Source organism: Carassius gibelio, chromosome B18 (genome assembly GCF_023724105.1).
Source record: "Carassius gibelio isolate Cgi1373 ecotype wild population from Czech Republic chromosome B18, carGib1.2-hapl.c, whole genome shotgun sequence".
Lineage (NCBI taxonomy): Eukaryota > Metazoa > Chordata > Actinopteri > Cypriniformes > Cyprinidae > Carassius > Carassius gibelio.
This window is the reverse complement of record NC_068413.1, coordinates 7,029,883-7,048,620: the sequence shown is the minus strand read 5'-3', so window position 1 is coordinate 7,048,620 and position 18,738 is coordinate 7,029,883. Positions and strand designations below refer to the sequence as shown.

The 18,738-nt window shown below is 36.0% G+C and overlaps 1 protein-coding gene across 2 annotated transcripts; it reads right to left on the bottom strand.

The window, feature by feature from the left end:
- Nucleotides 1–950: 950 nt before the first annotated feature.
- Nucleotides 951–16,987, bottom strand: si:dkey-246g23.4 (uncharacterized protein LOC559426 homolog). Of its 2 annotated transcripts, none has more exons than XM_052582469.1 (6): nucleotides 16,940–16,987; nucleotides 12,196–12,285; nucleotides 10,901–11,162; nucleotides 9,504–9,647; nucleotides 7,673–8,506; nucleotides 951–2,385 (listed from the first exon to the last, which is right to left on the bottom strand). In XM_052582469.1, the coding sequence occupies exons 3-6, from the start codon at nucleotides 11,121–11,123 to the stop codon at nucleotides 2,186–2,188; spliced, it is 1,401 nt and encodes a 466-aa protein (XP_052438429.1). In that variant the 5' UTR covers nucleotides 11,124–11,162; nucleotides 12,196–12,285; nucleotides 16,940–16,987; the 3' UTR covers nucleotides 951–2,185. The 2 variants fall into 2 exon arrangements, with proteins under 2 accessions (XP_052438429.1, XP_052438428.1); XM_052582468.1 differs by lacking the exon at nucleotides 16,940–16,987 and adding an exon at nucleotides 12,571–12,689.
- Nucleotides 16,988–18,738: the final 1,751 nt, after the last annotated feature.

Below are 18,738 nucleotides of genomic sequence, written 5' to 3'. Positions count from 1 at the left end.
ACAGCTTGGGTCTGTCTGTGTTTGCCTATCACTACTGAAACATTATGTTTGCTGAGTCTGTACATACAGTCTGTGCCTATTGTAGTTTCCTAATTTTCAAAGAGCTGGTAACATTAATCAGGTGTTCTGCCACTTTGTATTTTCTGTTCAGAGGGAAACATTTCCATTTTGTTGTCATTTCTGTTCAGTTTCTTAGGTTCCTTTTATCTTTATTATTAGATTGAGTCTAATTTAGTTTTCATCTTGAGGCTTCACTGAATGTTGCCATCGTGCATCATTCTGGCTGTCTGTTTCTGGGCTTACTGCCTAACCTGGACCACACCAAGGTCAAAGTTAAGAGGCCTGGTTTTACAGAGGAGATATGGCTGGAAAAGAGGATCTGGGATCCGTTATTTCACTTAACTCCATCAACTGTTTCCAATTAGAGACTTCAAAGGACTCATCGCCTCAACCGTGTTTAAAAGAAAGGATGGCTCAGGTCAGAAGAAAACAGCATGGGTCCCATTTTCTTTACTTACAGCATTATTTCTTTTCTCTTTGGGAATTTACTGATGGGATCAAGTGTATATGTAACAGTGTATGTTGAGTTTCTACTTGAAATGATAACTTATTTTACAGTAAAATGTAAATTATAATAAAATGACAAAGAAAAATATAAAATAACAATAATAAAATATAAAAGGATAAGATCTGTTAACTAAAACTAAACCACAAAAAAAAGAAGAAGAAAAGAAACCTGGAAAAAATATTTATTTATATATAGAATATTAGAAATGAAACTAAATAAGACTAAAGTGAATTTGAAATACTAAAATTTCTAAAATCGAAATAAAAATAAATTGAAGCCAAGTACAAATATGAAACCTAAAACGAAAAATACAAATGGCAAAAGCACATTACAAGTTAAAAGATAATATCAGGGAAAGTCAAAACTGTGCTTGTGAACAGACTAAAATGTGAAGAATTTTTTATTTGTATGTCATTGAAGGCTCTTATTGTCAAGCATAATGTTTGCTTTCTCAGGTTCTTACAAGCATATTGAATTTTTTTTTTTAGTTTGAAAAGCCATTTATCTGTGATACACACAGACCAGCATGCATAAAACACATCAAAGTGCAGATGCTGGGAAAAGATTATTGTGAAGATGGGAGATGAGAAATATGCTTTGATATCTTATAAAGATGGTTTGGCTTTGAACGGTTAACGTTTCATCACACAGTGTAAACAGGAAAGATCTAGACACTACTATCTGTTGTGTGGTTTTCTTCAGCAGGATGTGGCTGTGTTTTTAGTCTATGCCTTCAGAAAGACATTTATCTCCCACAGATCCAAGATGAAGCTATTGTAAGAGGAGTTTTTTTTTATTTTTTGCAAAACAAAATGCACTAATACCTTTTTCTCGATTTATGCTCTCTTAAATGTGCACTCAGTAACTTTTATGTTGTACTGACTGATGTGACAGTTGCTCCTTGAAAAATAAACAGTGTTCATTAGGCTGTTTTAATCAAATATGATTTTATACATAAAAAACATTGCTTATTTATAGCATGCATAAAATAAATAGAGGAAAAAGTCCATTTAGGTATAACTTTCACTGTAACCATCCATCCTGCATTTCCCTTTCCTGACCTTTAGAGGGCAATAAATGAGAACATTTTCCGAAATGTGGGATTTAGATGGCATCCAGACCTCGGGACTGCACGTTGAACCCCCCAAATGAATAGATAAATAAAAATCATGTTTCAAACCTAAATTTGTGTAATTTTGGACAGACAGACTAAAATGCATTCTTAATTTCATACAAGAAATTGCAGCAGATGTTGTTCTTGACTGCATGTGATCATCTTTGGCTATAGGTGCTCCATCAGTCCATTAAGACACTCCCCATTTTCCAGATCAATAGATCTGATGAAATACTGCTTGTAATGTCATCACTGTAGGACTACACTACACTACACTTTAGGACTTCCCAGAATCCATTGAATCCTTCACTTAGGTGGGAAATGTCTGTTCACTTAGTGTCATTAAGAGTGAGAGAGTGAATGGACAGACAGTGCATGTCAGCATTGAGAACATGTTGTCAGTTTACACCGTTCACTTTTGACAGTCATCTCTAATTATAATCTCTGCTTACCTGACTGCATTTGTGGCGAAACACTACACATTATGTTAGAGCCTCCTCTTACTAACTTTTTCTGAAATTGAAATTTCTTGGTTTCAGATCCTCATGTCTCTTTCCGTTCTCCAAGTTGACATCTTTACCCTTTCCCGTCCCTTTTTTGTTCATCTGCTGTAACACAAGCAAAAAGAGGGCGGAGACAAGAATAGTCACACCCGCCATCAGAAAACCAGCTCCATAGTCACTCATTTTGTCTATGAAGATTCCTGTAGAAACAGTAGAAAATATTTAATAACAGTCAGTTAAGTCTGAAACGGAATTTTCTCTTAAAACAATAGTTCAACATTTGCAGAATATTTACTGACTCTCATCCAAGATGTAGATGAGATTTGGAGAAATTCGGCATTACATCAGTTGCTCACCAATGGATCCTCTGCAGTGAATGGGTGCCGTCAGAATGAAACTTCAAACAGCTGATAAAAACATCACAATAATCCACACAACTCTAGTCCATCAGTTAATGTCTTGTGAAGTGAAAAGCCAAGTGTTTGTAATAAACATCCATCAAGACATTTTTAACTTCAAAATGTTGCTCTATTCATAATATTGCTTTCTCCATTAAAACACCCCCATTGTGTCTGAGTCTGGAGAGAAATATGCACATATCAAGCATTGTTTACAAGCAAAAACAGCCCTAGACAGTATTAAACAAGTATGTTGGTAGATTTTGATGTGAGAGGGCAAAATACTTTTTCACTGGAGGAAGCATTGTTTTGGTCAGATGTGACGGTTTAAAGTTAAAATGCCCTAATGATGGATTTGTTTCTTACAAACATGCATATTTTCACTGTACAATACATTAATTGATGGACAGGCATTATGTGGATTACTTGTGGATTATTGCAATGTTATTATCAGCTGTTTTAACTTTTATTCTGACGAGATCCATTAACTTTAATAACATTAACTAAAAATGTCATTTTTACGTAAACAATCAATTGAAATATCTGTAAAATAAAACCACAAACCACAAATCTCTTAAATGGTCGAATTTCTATAGAGTAAAAATATTAAAAATATCGTAAGTAGTATTTAATATTATGAAAATGTCATTAGCTTGCAATTAAAATTTAAATATTGACATTATCTGAGCAAAATGAGAGTGTGCTGATGGCATCCAAAACTTGTTGAAACAATTCTAGGATGTTCTAGATGGTTGCGCGTGCATAACAGTGACGCTTGCCCAAAGACCACTTATTAGCCCGCAGTTGTTCGTGCATCTTCCTACCACATGTTTTCAGACCAATCTGAACATTTCCCTTTACATTTATTTTAAATGATCAATCAATTAAAGCGCAAAGGAATAGAGCGCCTGTGAAGTCAGTGATGCAGTGATAATTTGAGATGTCTTTTATAATGCCACAGTAAAGGAGTTTTCCAACCTGATTAAAACTCACTGAGAAAAACTGCTGCAGAGTTAATTTATGGTGTAATTACACTGCCGGTTATGAAGCCCAGCAGACTACACTCTTAACCTGCAGTGCCTAAAATAAAGGCGCTCCTCTCCTCCCAAACATCAATCTGTGCTCTATTTAATGGACTAAAACCCCAAGAGATTCATATTAAGTACATTAGTCTTTCAGAATACAGATATAGATGTAGTTTTGGCAGTCAATGCCTTTAAACGGACGGATGAGATTTTTCTGGATGATTTAGTGTTGAACTGCTTCTGGTGTGGGAGAGGTTTTTGGCTGCTTGGAGTGAAAACTCTTCCAGCTTGTGCCATGTTTTGGCAGATGTATTTGAGAGAAAAGGTGTTAGGTAAGAGCAAAATGTCATTGTTTCAACATTATAGAACTATCGATTTGAAGTTTCCCTATCAGAGCCTTATTGTCTAGCAATCAATTACAGCTATTACAAACCCGATTCCCAAAAAGTTGGGATACTGTACAAATTGTGAATAAAAACAGAATGCAATGATGTGGAAGATTCAAATTTCTATATTTTATTCAGAGTACAACATAGATGATATATAAAATGTTTAAATTGAGATAATGTATCATTTTAAGGGAAAAATAAGTTGATTTTACATTTCATGGCATCAACACATCTCAAAAAAGTTGGGACAAGGCCATGTTTACCACTGTGTGGCATCCCCTCTTCTTTTAATAACAGTCTGCAAATTTCTGGGGACTGAGGAGACAAGTTGCTCAAGTTGCTGAATGCTGCCCCATTCTTGTCTAATACTGGCTTCTAGTTGCTCAACTGTCCTAGGTCTTCTTTGTCACGTCTTCCTGTTTATGATGTGCCAAAAGATTTCAATGGTTGAAAGATCTGGATTGCAGTCACATTTCAGTACCCGGATCCTTTTTCTATGCAGCCATGATGTTGTAATTGATGCAGTATGTGGTCTGGCATTGTCATGTTGGAAAATGCAAGGTCTTCCCTGAAAGAGACTACGTCTGGATGGGAGCATATGTTGTTCTAGAACTTGGATATACCTTTCAGAATTGATGGTGCCTTTCCAGATGTGTAAGCTTCCCATGCCACACGCACTCATGCAACCCCATACTATCAGAGATGCAGGCTTCTGAACTGAGCGATGATGAACAACTTGGGTTGTCCTTGTTCTCTTTAGTCCGGATGACATGGCATCCCAGTTTTCTAAAAAGAACTTCAAATTTTTATTCGTCTGACCACAGAACAGTTTTCCACTTTGCCACAGTCCATTTTAAATTAGCCTTGGCTCAGAGAAAACGACTGCACTTCTGAATCATGTTTAGATATGGCTTCTTTTTTGACCTATAGAGTTTTAGCCGGCAACAGCGAATGGCACGGTGGATTGTGTTCACCGACAATGTTTTCTGGAAGTATTCCTGAGCCCATGTTGTGATTTCCATTACAGTAGCATTCCTCTATGTGATGCAGTGTCGTCTAAGGGCCCAAAGATCACAGGCATCCAGTATTGTTTTCCGGCCTTGACCCTTACGCACAGAGATTGTTCCAGATTCTCTGAATCTTTGGATGATATTATGCACTGTAGATGATGATTATGCACTTCAACCTCTTTGCAATTTGTCTCTGAGAAACTCTCTGATATTGCTTCACTATTTTTTGCTGCAGTATTGGGGGAATTGGTGATCCTCTGCCCCTCTTGACTTCTTTAGAGACGCTGCCAAACTGAAAGGCTCTGTTTAGACCCAATCATGTTGCCAATTGACCTAATAAGTTGCAAATTGGTCCTTCAGTTGTTCCTTATATGTACATTTAACTTTTCCGGCCTCTTATTGCTACCTGTCCCAACTTTTTTGGAATGTGTATCTCTCATGAAATCCAAAATGAGCCAATATTTGGTATGACATTTCAAAATGTCTCACTTTCAACATTTGATATGTTATCTATATTCTATTGTGAATAAAATATAAGTTTATGAGATTTGTAAATTATTCCATTCCTTTTTTACTCACAATCTGTACAGTGTCCCAACCTTTTTGGAATCGGTTTGTATATACAATGTTGTTCTTGGCTGGTTGTTTGTTTGTTGATTTATTGGACACTTTTGCAGAGCTCCACTGATGTACAGTATTATCACACTACTGTTTGTGATGTGCTACGTACTGAGCAGTGGGCACAGAAAAATCACAGCCAATGAAACCAAATAAATGGTTTAAATTTGGTGAGGGCAGTCAAAGCGTGGCCTGCTATTGAAGCAGGAAAAGCCATTTATGCAATGACCAATAATCCATGAAATTAACACAATAGCCCAGTGCATTTCTCTGATAGGCAATGTTTTATGGGACGATAACATAGTATTCCTGAGTCCTGTCTGGCATTAATGAGAAACCTCATCAAAGAAATATGACGAAGAAAGGGTATGCATTAGGATTACTGATAAAGAGCTTTACAAAGCTACTGTACAATGGCAGACTATAGAGTAACTTCCTGATTATAACCAAATTATTATATGTAATTATGGTTACACACACACACACACACACACACACACACACACACACACACACACACACACACACATATATATATATATATATTAGGGGTGTAACGGTTCACAAAATTCACGGTTCGGTTCGATACGATACACTGATGTCACGGTTCGGTTCGGTTCGGTTCGATACGTTTTAGATACAGCAAAATGTAAAAACATCTCAACTTTTCAGAATGCCGCAAGCGCACCGCGGGTCATGTGACAAGAACCAACCAATCAGCTTCATCCTTTCCCGTAACAACGTTGAGAGCTCAGCCAAGATGAAGGAACAGCTGATCATAGTTGTATATGGATTGCAATTTTGAAATAAATTCAGTAGCAGAGCTACTGCAAGCGATTTTTAGAGCTGCAAATCCATTTATCCTTCGCTGAAATTTCCGCGTCTCATGGAGAGAGCACGTCATTGTTGCTTAGCAAAGACAGACGCCTCATGAGAGCTTCTGCCCGAGCGCTTTGGAAAGGAGGAGAAAGACGCGCTTAGCGTTTTCCATGCGTTTTTAGGCACGATATGTGAACGGCCCCTAAGGCGCTCGCTCACTCAGCACGCGCTGAAGGCTCGTTGCAAAATGTCTAATGCATTTAACAGACCAGAAATATAAGATCCTAAAATAACCAACAGGTCTGGTGTTTGGGTTGGATTCCCTGTAAGCTATAGTTTCTAAATGCTGCAGGGATAGTTTGCTGCGTGCATGTTTCTCCTTTTTTTCGTATTTTCCCAGATAGTACTGACGCATATATCCCAGATATTCCCGCTGTTTTTTTTTTGTTTTTTTTTTGTAATCCCGCTGGTGTACCCTGTCATGTTGCAGATGCGACATACCGTTGTTTTTTTTATCCACCACTCTCTTGCCATCACCATTATAGCTTAAAGGGAATCCAAAGTGCACCCAAACACCAGACCTGTTGGTTATTGGAGGATCTTCTCATTTCTAGTCTGTTAAACGCATTGGCTATTTTGCAACGAGCCTTCAGCGCGTACTGAGTGAGCGAGCGCCTGCTGAGTAGCCTAACATAAACATATAAGATGGTGTTTTTTTCTTCTTCGGGAGTGTCAGGGGCGTTGCCTGTTACGTTGTTTGGGTTATTGGGCTACCTTGTTGAACGCATATCATTATATTTCTTTCTCTCTCTTTTTTTTTTTTTCAAATATAATTAATTACTCCAACGAACCGTTCGGTATACATAATGCGTACCGCGTACCGAACCGAAAGCGTCGTACCGAACGGTTCAATACGAATACGCGTATCGTTACACCCCTAATATATATATATATATATATATATATGTATATATTAAAATAAATGTATGCATTTAGCAGATGCAAAGCGACTTACAGTGCATTCAGGCTATCAATTTTTACCTATCATGTGTTCCCGGGGAATCGAACCCCCAACTCCAACCAGGGGTTTCAAATTTATTATATTATATTATATTATTAGTGGTTTATCTACATTACACACTCATCAAATAAATATAAACAAATATAATAATTTTGATGTCATTGCTTAGGATAGTCACTAGTGACCAAATTTCTGTAAACATCTCACCTGCCAAAGGTGGACCAAGGAGGCCACCACTGCTCCGGATGAGCATGAAGAAGCCCAGAGCACTTCCCAGCCTCTCCACCCCCACCACCTCAGCGAGTACCGTGATGTGAATGGCCACAGTCGCTCCGAACACCAGTCCATAACCCGCACTGAACAGCGCTAGCTGGGTGAATGTGGTTGCAAGCGGGCAGAGCAGCAGAACAATGCCCAACAGAATCACTGTGACGATCAGCTGATGGACTGTCTTAACCAGCCGCAGGTTAGCCACCCACCCAAATACCACCCGGCCTAACAGGTCCAGCACAGCAGAGATGGACATGAGAGCGGCCGCCTGGTACTCCTCCACTCCTTGACTCCGGGCATACGGAACCAGAAAGAGAGATGGAGCGAAGAAGCCGAGAGCAGCAAAGACACCAAACATTGAATAGACCATGAAGCGAGCATTAGCGATAAGAGTGTAGTCCACGTAACGAATGATTTTGACCTTCAGTGGATCTGAGTCTGACCTATTATTTGAACTTCTAGAGTCTATGTGAGGTTGAGATAGCAGCTGCATATCCTGCTCTTTCTCCTCGAGCTCTTTAGGAGGAGCGTGTGTGTTGAGGGGTCTCAGAAGAGCTCCACACAAACACAAGTTGAGCTGCAGAGCTCCCAGGATAAGCATCGCTCCCCTCCAGGAATACTGATCCACCATGAACTGGAAGGATGGGGTAAGGATGAAGGTGAGGAGGCACTCTCCTGTGCTGGCAAGAGCATTGGCCACTGGCCTTCGCTTCTCAAAGTACCAGCCCAGCATGGTCACAGTAGGGGTCCAGGTCAGCGCATAGCCAAATCCTGCAGAGGACGAAACAAAAAGGACATTCAGAGAGCAAAGCAGGTGGATATACCTGAGCAAGCATTTATTCCTCTGACAAGTCATTAATTTTTCAAGGGTAAAACAATGCTGACATGCCATTGGTTACATAGACAACTGTATTGTAAGATCATAGGCATTTATGACCATCTACTAACACTGAATGTTCGATTCAGAAGTTTAGGGTCAGTTTGATTATAATGTTGTGTTTTTTAAAAATACTTCTCTTATGCTCACCAAGTCTGCATTTATTTTATAAAAAATATGGTTAAAACAGCAATGTTGTGAAATATTATAACGATCAAAAACAACTATTATCTATTTGAATATATTTCAAAATGTAATTTATTCCTGTGATGCAAAGCTGAATTTTTTCGCACCATTACTCCAATCTGAAGTGTCACATGATCCTTCAGAAATCATCCTACTATGTTGATTCTGTGCTGAAGTTTTCTTTCTTTCTTTCTTTCTTTCTAGTGTGCTTTATCGGTCTGACAAAATCAGTAAATGTTTAGTGTTTGCAGTTTATTTTATGCAAAAAAACATCATTGCAAAAAGAGATAATAGTAAGATAATAATATGTAATAGTAAACCAACTAAATAGTAAAATAAATGAAAAATAGGTTGGTTAAGATACGAAGAAAGTGTCAGTTAATGAAGTAAACTACATGAATAATGATCTAATTAACAAGTAATTAAGAAAAAATTAAAATTTTTTAATCAATAATTAGACTAAATGTGTCAACAGTTTTAGTGAACTTTGTTTCTTTCTTAGCTTTGCCCCTACCATTTTCTAATTTCATCATATGCTCTGCTCTGCTGTGTTCTTGAATCTGAGTGGTTCATGAATAAGATCCTATACAGCTACTATAAATGGCTAATGATCTTTTCAAGTTGTGAATCCTCACTGAAACATTGGAAACATGAATGTGTGTGTGTAACTACAGCCATATGCTCCACTGCTGGCTGCACTTTTACCTGTAAGGAACCCCACAGTGATGTACAGCTGTAGCAGATCCTGGGCATATGACCCGGCCACCATCCCAATGCTGCTCAGCAGACCCCCCGCCACCACCACTGGCCGATGGCCGAAGTATGCACTCAGTGCAGAGCCTACAGGGGCTGAATCACAGACAAACACGAAGCACACCGTCATGACATACTGTACCACCAGGAGCCAAGTGCTCCATCAGCCCAGAAATGAAATTATACTGGTAGAACACAAACCCATATTTCTAGTCCCCTGCTCTGTTAGATTTGTTTCAGCCACACAATGTTTTAAAGTCTGATGGTGCCAGAGAACAAGATCATGTCTCTAACAAATATTACAAGATTAAGGCGAGCTTGTGTGTTGGCATGCATCTTAATCACAAATAAGATCAGACAACAGTTAAGATCATGTGTTTTTCACAAATCACATCTTCGTGGTTTGCAGCTAGCTTAGATTTTGTGTGAAAACCACAATAACATTGTTAAACAATGAATATTAACATAATATCTGAATAAAAATATTAGTCATATAAATTATTTATAACTTTTTTAAAAAGATGAGAGAACATAAGTGTAATAACAAATACACACAGTCACATCTTCATTTATAGGCAAAGTGTTTGTGGCTTTGATTTTGTATTAAAATTGAATTGTGGAACTGTGCAAAATAACATTAGTGCAAATAAATTCAATAGGGGATATTAACAAATAATACTTCAATTATACTCTCTCTCACTCTCTCTCTATATATATTTTTTTTTTTCCAGATTTTAAGATGTATATTATTGTTTTAAATCTTTGCAGATTAGATTTTGTGCAAACATTTAACAAAATAGCATTAGTGCAAATAATTCTTATAGCACATTCTTTTTTTTCAATTCTTTTTATTATTTTCGCATTCTATTTGTTTTCTTTTTATTTTCTATAAATTAAAAAGGCAAATAAAGGCCTCTAATGCTAGCTTGCTCAATTATTTTTCTTTTAATTTATTATATAATAATAAACTTTGCTATGTATACTGTGTTAAGCTAACTGAGACTTATAGCACTCTTTAGTTGATTTTGATTGCTTCCATTGTCCTCATTTGTAAGTCACTTTGGACAAAAGCATCTGCTAAATGGCTAAATATAAATGCAATATTTCATTAAATAAATTATAATATTAAATTCATAAATAAGAGAAAAGATTTTACAAGAGAACATTTTAAAAGATTAAAAGAACAATCTTATATGATCACATGTGACCGAGTTTTCACTAAGTCATATTTTCATTTTGAAATTCATAAACATATCAGTCTCATGTATGACATAAAAAGGCAAAGGTGTGTGCTGACAGCGGAAGTGGAGTAAACCCCCTGCTGGTTGAAACGTTCAAGTGCCACATACCCCCAAAATGTACAGTTGCCACAGAGATGGATGTGATCCATGAGCTTGCAGTCGCTGTGGTTGCAAAGTAGCAGTGGATTTCTACGAAGAACACACCGAAGGACTTGATTACTCCGAATGTCAGCCCAAAGACAAGGAAGGTGGAAAGCACAATGAACCAGCCATAGCCTCCATCCAGGGGACCTGCAGGCTGAACTGTTCGGCTCTTCCTTTGTAGATCCATTGGAAACTCAGGAGAGAAGTTCAAAGCATCACCTGCAATCTAAAAATTAGATTCAGCATACATCATCATCACTATTTTTATATCAATGGAATGCATAAATCCACACTGCCTAGTCAGCACTGATGTTCTCTGAGCTCAATAACACATGAGATGAAAGTGATATAATTCATCACTTATTAACTTTAAGTGTCCAAACAGCTGAAGAATGATTAACTACTACAAGCTGTATTCAGATATTATACAACGCTGATCTTATGCTTTGTGGACATGTGTTTATCTTTGAGTGAATGAATGCGTAACCTACGTCAAGACACTTACAAGAATTTAGGACACCCTGTAAACATGTTTTCACTTGGCCATCTGCATAAGGCCAGCACACATAAACAGTGAGAAAACTAGTTCTTTTTACTGCCAGAAGCAAATGTTAACAGTCAGCACTGAATCAGTCAGCTGATGGTGGTCTCTTTCATTATCCACATAGGGGTGTTTTCTAGAGCTGCTGACATGTTTCTCTGTCCTGTTTTATGTCCCATGTGTCTATGTATAGGTGTGAAGAGCTAACAGCATGTCATGCAGGATAGACGTTAGGACAGGTAAACACATGATGATCTGTATATCACCCCAGCACATAACATGAAACTTAGATATGCAATGAAGGACAAATGAAACCCATTTCAATAACCATTGTATAGCCTATATGATTTTTTTTTCATATTATTTTGTGCATTTTCTTTATTTACCGGTTATCATCAGGGCGATAACTGAAATAGATAAGAGTATTAATCATCATTTAAGGCTGTTTTTATGTGTAAAATACAGTAGAGCTATTTAATCAATACCTATTTTAAATTTTAAATTTAAATGGTCGAAAAACATTATTTAAAAAAATCTAAGTGGAACACCTTGCCATTTCATATAATATATATATATATATATATATATATATATATATATATATATATATCATGAATGAAGCAATCATTTAACATACAATAAGCATCTATATTCTGAATTTAATCACAGAAGAAAAGCTTGCAGGGAAATTACGTCTGAAAACCAAACATGATCTTACCTCTCATGGTGTCTGCCGGCTAAAAAAGCCTCCTCTTTCCCACTTCCATGTTCTGTGGCTTATCTTCAGTGACACTGCATAATCATGACCCTGTACATATAAATACAAAGGTCAACACAGGGAACAAGTAGAAAGTGGGAGGTAACCTTTATATTTCATATAAGAGAGAGAGATTTGGGAAAAGAAAGGAGAAATTGTAGTATTATTATTATTTTAAAAATAAATGTACTGTATTTTTATTAACAAATATTCCTTATTTACAACTTTATATTATATTATTTTATATTATATTATATTATATTATATTATATTATATTATATTATATTATATTATATTATATTATATTATATTATATATATTATTGCAATTCTTACTTCCGATAAAATGGTGGTGCATTTCCTGACCGTCCTCTATTAGAGCATGTAAGAGAGTTTATCTTGTTATACTGCAGGAGTTGCACAACTACTCTGGCCGAGCCTCACTGGTCCAACGCTCAAATGATCGCTGGACCTGAGCATTAATAAGTTGTTTTATAAATGAATTACTCTGCACAGTAATGTGCAAAGCACATCATTCTCTAGAGCATAATAACAAGATGTGCCGAAAATAATTTTGTCACTTTTTCACTGAAATCACTTTTATATCGTACCCTGCTAGGTTGAATATATCTTATAATACAGTTAACCAATAGAAGCAAATGCATAGAAAAACACATATTCTTTATATCATTTTAAACTTTCCTTATGCTAAAACTGATGAGACTTCTGGTGCATTCAGCACTTTAAACCACATTTTGTTAGATAAGCTAGAAATGTGCATCGTGTGATAGCATCTAAATTAACTGCTTTTATTCAACTCAAACATAATTTATAACTGAATACATTAGCCAACACAAATGAAAATAATTTCTAAGGATCAGATATAAAAGAAATGGGTAAAAACTGCACTATAACTGACCAAGAAAAAAGAAATGTAAAGACATCGGCTTTTCTGATTGACTCTAATATGGTACATAATTCCTTTTCACTCTCATTCCTTTTCACTCAATAGCTCACAAAGTGCCTATATAATAGTAGGATTTTCGGGTAAACCTTTGACCTCCAAAGAATTTGATATGCTGTTTGTAAGTTCAGTTCTCAGTAATGTTATCCTGACTAATTGTGTTTCAAATTAGCATCGTCCAAGGTCATCATATAGGTCACTGAAACTAGTTTGGAAAACATTCAGAAAACCATTTTTATCTAGGTGCAAACCTGTAATCTTGAACTACTGACACTCTATTTCAACTAAAATTGATGCATAAACAGTACTTTACCCTGAGAACCAAAAGCAGTTCAGTAATAGCCTGAATCTCATCTCTCCGCCACTGCTTTGAGTTCATTGATTAGTGGAGGTCATTTAAGCTTTCTCTGATGTTTGATCTTCACTGCTTTAGAGCAGTGTTTTGAAAAACAAATTAAAAGGAAAGAAAATTAAATAAGCTCGGGCCCAATAAAAAACTTGTTTCAGTGATGTTATCACTCTCCCTCTTTATGCATGTAAAGTAGAAAGTGTTTCCTAAAAGGAAGGTTAAACTGTCAAATGTGCATTAAAATTGTCAGCTTCAGATTCATTCAGCTGTAATTTTTGCCTTCTGGACAGGCACTTACACACTATTCATTACGAAATAGATGGTGATTAATATTACAGAGATGCTAAAATTAAGTTTGCATTAAAAAAAAGAAGAAGTGAATAGTAAGAAAAAAAACGACACCAGACGTGTTCAGCATCCAAAAAAGAAGAATATGCTGATATGTTAATGTGACACATATATGATGATACATGTATATAAAATCCTGGAGTGGCAGTACATTGGACAAAAAGATGAGAATGCCTTCATCTGCCATATCTAAACTGATTTCAGCAATGAAAGTCGTAAAATATATGCAGATATTCTAAGATATATTACTGAAACTAAAACGTCATAATAAACTGCACTACATCTGTCCAACTGTCTTCTGTCTGAATGATAAATATCAACTTAATCATCAAGCACTACATAATAATATGAAATAAGCAGCCGCTTTCAAGAAACATAGCATTCAATTGTTAGTAGTATTTTATACTTTTTTAGTGGCATTTTATATTCACCAAAGCTGCATTTGTTTAATTAAAAAATGATTAAAACTTAGATAATATATAGCAATATTTATCAGCAATAACTTCAGTCTTCAGTGTCACTTGATCCTTCAAAAATAATTCTAATATGCTGACACCTTCATATTTCCTGAAAACCGTAACGTTTAGGACTATTTGATACATAGAAAGTTCATAAAACAGGATTTTTTACAATAGAAATCTTTTGTTACTTCAATTTAATGCACCCTTTCTCAAAAGAAAGTATTATTCATTTCTTTAAAAAATTTACTGACCCCAAACTTGTGAATGGTATTTCTTGAATACAGAGGCAGAAGGATAACTAACTAACTAACTAACTAGAAAAACTTATCAACAAGGTTAAAATAACATTATGCTAACATTATCAGCTACTGTACAGTAAAAAGGTAAATGTTGCATGTCCTGTTTAAAGCTTCATAAGTTGGATGGGTGGAAATCTTGGATGAAATCCAATCAAAAATAACTTCAATAACCAACCGTCAGCAATTAGTTATCGAATACTGTGCAGTGCCTGATTATTTGTGATCTTTTACTCTCTGGACATGCATCAGACTACCCTTGGTCATCAGACCTTGGCATCTTGTTTAATGATTTCAAATTCCAGGCATGAATTTCGACACGTCTTATGAAGTAAAAACTTAATCAGACTGATTCTCATGTTACTGGATATACCAGCAGGGACGAAATGACTTTCAGATTAATCTCTGTTTGGGTGCTGTGACCCACAAGGTGTTAAACAGAAGGTTAGCATTAGCTGAGCCGTGGATCATTCATCATAATAAGGTCTTTATGTTCAGGATCCCTCTGATAGAATGAAAATGTAAAAAGACACTAATTAAATAACATGGACACGATAAGTGAAGTATTAAGCCTCCAAATGGTTGAGAGAGCAATATAAGAAGCATATTGTGGGGGTAGAATAACATGTTATGACGTTGAACTGTATGTTTTTACATTGTCATTGCTAGAAGGGCATTCTCTTCTGGCAGTGCTTCCACTTCAGTGGCTTTCACCCAAAAAGCACAGGTGTCTCTGCACTTACCCAGATGGCTTTGCTGTTGATTACAAAACCTGGGTATGACAAAAAGATGAGAAGCCAGCCATGCAGGATCTCATTGGAATATAAAGATCATCTAAATCACAATTCCACCGAAAATGCTCTGTTAGACTACTATCTCTGAAGCTTCTGTTAGAAAGCATATTTTTTTCCAGAACGAAGACAGAATGCACATAATGTTTTCTTGGATACAAAGTTGCTGGGCAATTCTGGAGGTAAATCAAAGTAAATCGAAATGTGCTGTGGTTGTTTCAAATAAAACATTTCTCTATTTAGTTTTTGGATGAGCTGTCCCACTAGAGGAACAAGCTTAATATAAAATGCGACTTGGGCTTAAAGGAATAGTTCACATTGTTCCATGTTTATGTTGAACACAAACTAAGATATTTTGAAGAACTTTGAAGAAAACCAAACAGTTGTTGGTGCCCACTGAATTCCAGAGTTGGGAAAGAAATGGAAGTCCATGGGGATCATCAACAGTTTGATTACCAGCATTCTTCAAAATATCTTCTTTTATGTTAAACACATAGACTGTATAAAAACATGGACATAGTGTCCGTGACGTCACCCATAGACTCCTGAAGTGTGCTTTTGAAGCCTAAAGTGTGCAGAGCGGGCCGTCGCCGTCTTGGCAGCGTTTCACTGCGTGAATCTCCCATACAATCAAAAATGGGCAAAAAGGCGGGAGCTACTTGCTGAGGCCACGCCCACCTAGCACGGCAGTGTCAGCAAAGGCAATCCACCTGTCACTCAAGTGGCCACACCCTTAATTATGCAGAACTTTAAGTCTTAATATAATTTAAACTGATGAGTTATAAAAAAAATTCACCCTCCTCACAGTTGTCATGAAGGGAAAAATTAGCTATTTAGACCAAAATTATTTTTTGCACCAGGCTGTGGTGATTGGGCTCGGTTAAACATAAGCAAAAAATTCATTCAGGTTTGGAACAACATGAAGGTGAGTAAATGATGACACCATTTTTTAAACTATATTGGCATATTCAAAATCTTTTCTGTATAATTAGTAGCCTATATCAGAGTTCAAAATGAACTGAGAAAGTCAGTTAAGTTCCTACTTCAAATTGAATGTAAACAGAAGCAAAATTTAAGGAGAACTTGAAATCAAATGAAATGCATATATCTCTCTGTTGAGCATGTTCCCAATTCCCAGTTCTTAAATATAAAGTCTTTATGAGGTACATTCATTCAGAGATCTGTTTTTTTATTTGCTAATAATTACTATGCACTGCATATTTTTTATGCCACTAACACTGATTCTATTCTGTTGTTTTCATCTATATAAGGTGTGATCCCACTGGTGCCCCCTCTTATAGTCATGCTTATGTTTTGGTGTACATAGTGACCATCTGTGCTCCTCAAGAGGATTTGGTGTCATAGCACCAAAAAACATCCCTTCCCCCATTATACTTACACAGCTTAGCATCACACACTGATGGAAAAATAACAGAAGAGAAAAAGACAAAGCAAAGCTGTTTGCTAATGTGATATAAAGAAGCAAGAAGTCTTACCTGTAGCCATCAGGTGTGTTGTAGCACTAAGCCTCTGGTCTGCGGTGATGATGTCAGAACTCCACAGGTAAAACCAGATGATGAGGAAAAGGTGGAGCTTATGTAAATGAGACAGAAGACAGAAGGGCTATTATATCTGAGGTTTATTATGGCTGTATGTTTAGAATACTGAGTGGTGTGAGAGTTTCCTTTGCATGTGTGTTGCTTACGTTTCATCTGAAAATGTTCAATTCCAGGCTTGAATTTGTCTGGGACATTTTCCTTGTACTGTATAAACAATGACAAGGTTTCTGCATATCAGATTTAAAAGTAGAAAGTTATGAAGTGTATAAAACATAGATGAATAAAACATTATACAGTAAATCAACAAGCTTGACAAGGCTATTCTGTATGAATTATTGAGAACCAAACCTGCGAATATAATAATAATAATATATATATATAAAAAATTATGATAAAAACATAAATAAAATAAAGTAGGAAAAAATAAATTATTAATATGATACAAAAAATACATATAAACATATTTATCCAATTTAACTTTCTATTGTAGCTTCTTGTATTCTTTTTAAAAAGAGCCTAGCATTCTCTATTCTTTTTTATTCCACCTTCTTGCTTTCTTTTTATTATAAAAAAACAAGCCTCTAGTACTAACATTATCTCTTCTTTTTCTATTCTTTTGACTTGTTTTATTTTTATTTTAAAAAGTCCCTCTAACACTAGATTAACCGGCTAACCGAGCCTTGTCACAGCACTCTTTTGTTGTTTTTAATTGCTTCTGTTGTCTTCATTTGTAAGTTGCTTTGGATAAAAGCATCTGTTAAATGACTAAATGCAAATGTAATTGAAAAGTGGCATTTGGCTATCTTTATACTGACTGTTTAATGCTGCTCAGATGTTTACAGTATGTACATTATTAAGGCGGATTTTTTCATACATATATATATATATACTGTATATATATATATATATATATATATATATATATATATATATATATATATATATATTAATATTATTATTATTATTATTATTTTACAGATGTTTTACCTGAATTGTAAATTTTGCTAATTGGGTTGTGATTTAGGGTTAATGAAAATGTCTGTAAAACTACTGGATGATGTCCTAACAGAAAATTACCATTACATTTTTGTTGTTATTTGTTTACTTTTACAGTGTAGATCATAAACATTTGATATTTTAAATGTAAGTTTTATATTTGTTCGAGCACCCATACAGTTTATTTTAAGGATGCTCTTTTTACCACAGCCCCTGCAGAGTGTTGCACTGATCTATATTTTGAACCCTTCATTCATCACTCAGGAGTTCAACCTCACCATCTGCCCAGCATCACGAATAGCACTCAAAGTCCAAGGCATTCTAATTTACACGAGCACAGAGAGATTTAGTCAACAAAAAACATACTATACAGCCAATCAAAATGTCAGTGTGGACGTGTTCAAACGCACATATGCATGCACTGGAAAACTAATGCAAGATGATGGTTTTCTGTGCATTTCCAACCGAGCGAAATGAAAGGCCCATCAGGGGGTTTATTCACAGTCTGTGCTGATAGTTTGGATGATCAAGACTCAATCCAGCCCTGCCACAGCTGTGAGGACACAAAATCTTCTTCTACCGCTTTTCCCTATCTCGGGATTGATCACAAATTGCACTGTATATCTAATATAGGAAGGATGGGGGGGGGGTAATCCAACTGGACTACTTTGTTTTCTCCTACCATGGTTATGTTTAAAGATAAATGGGGCAGTCAAATTGGTGGCTCGACTGATTCTGTG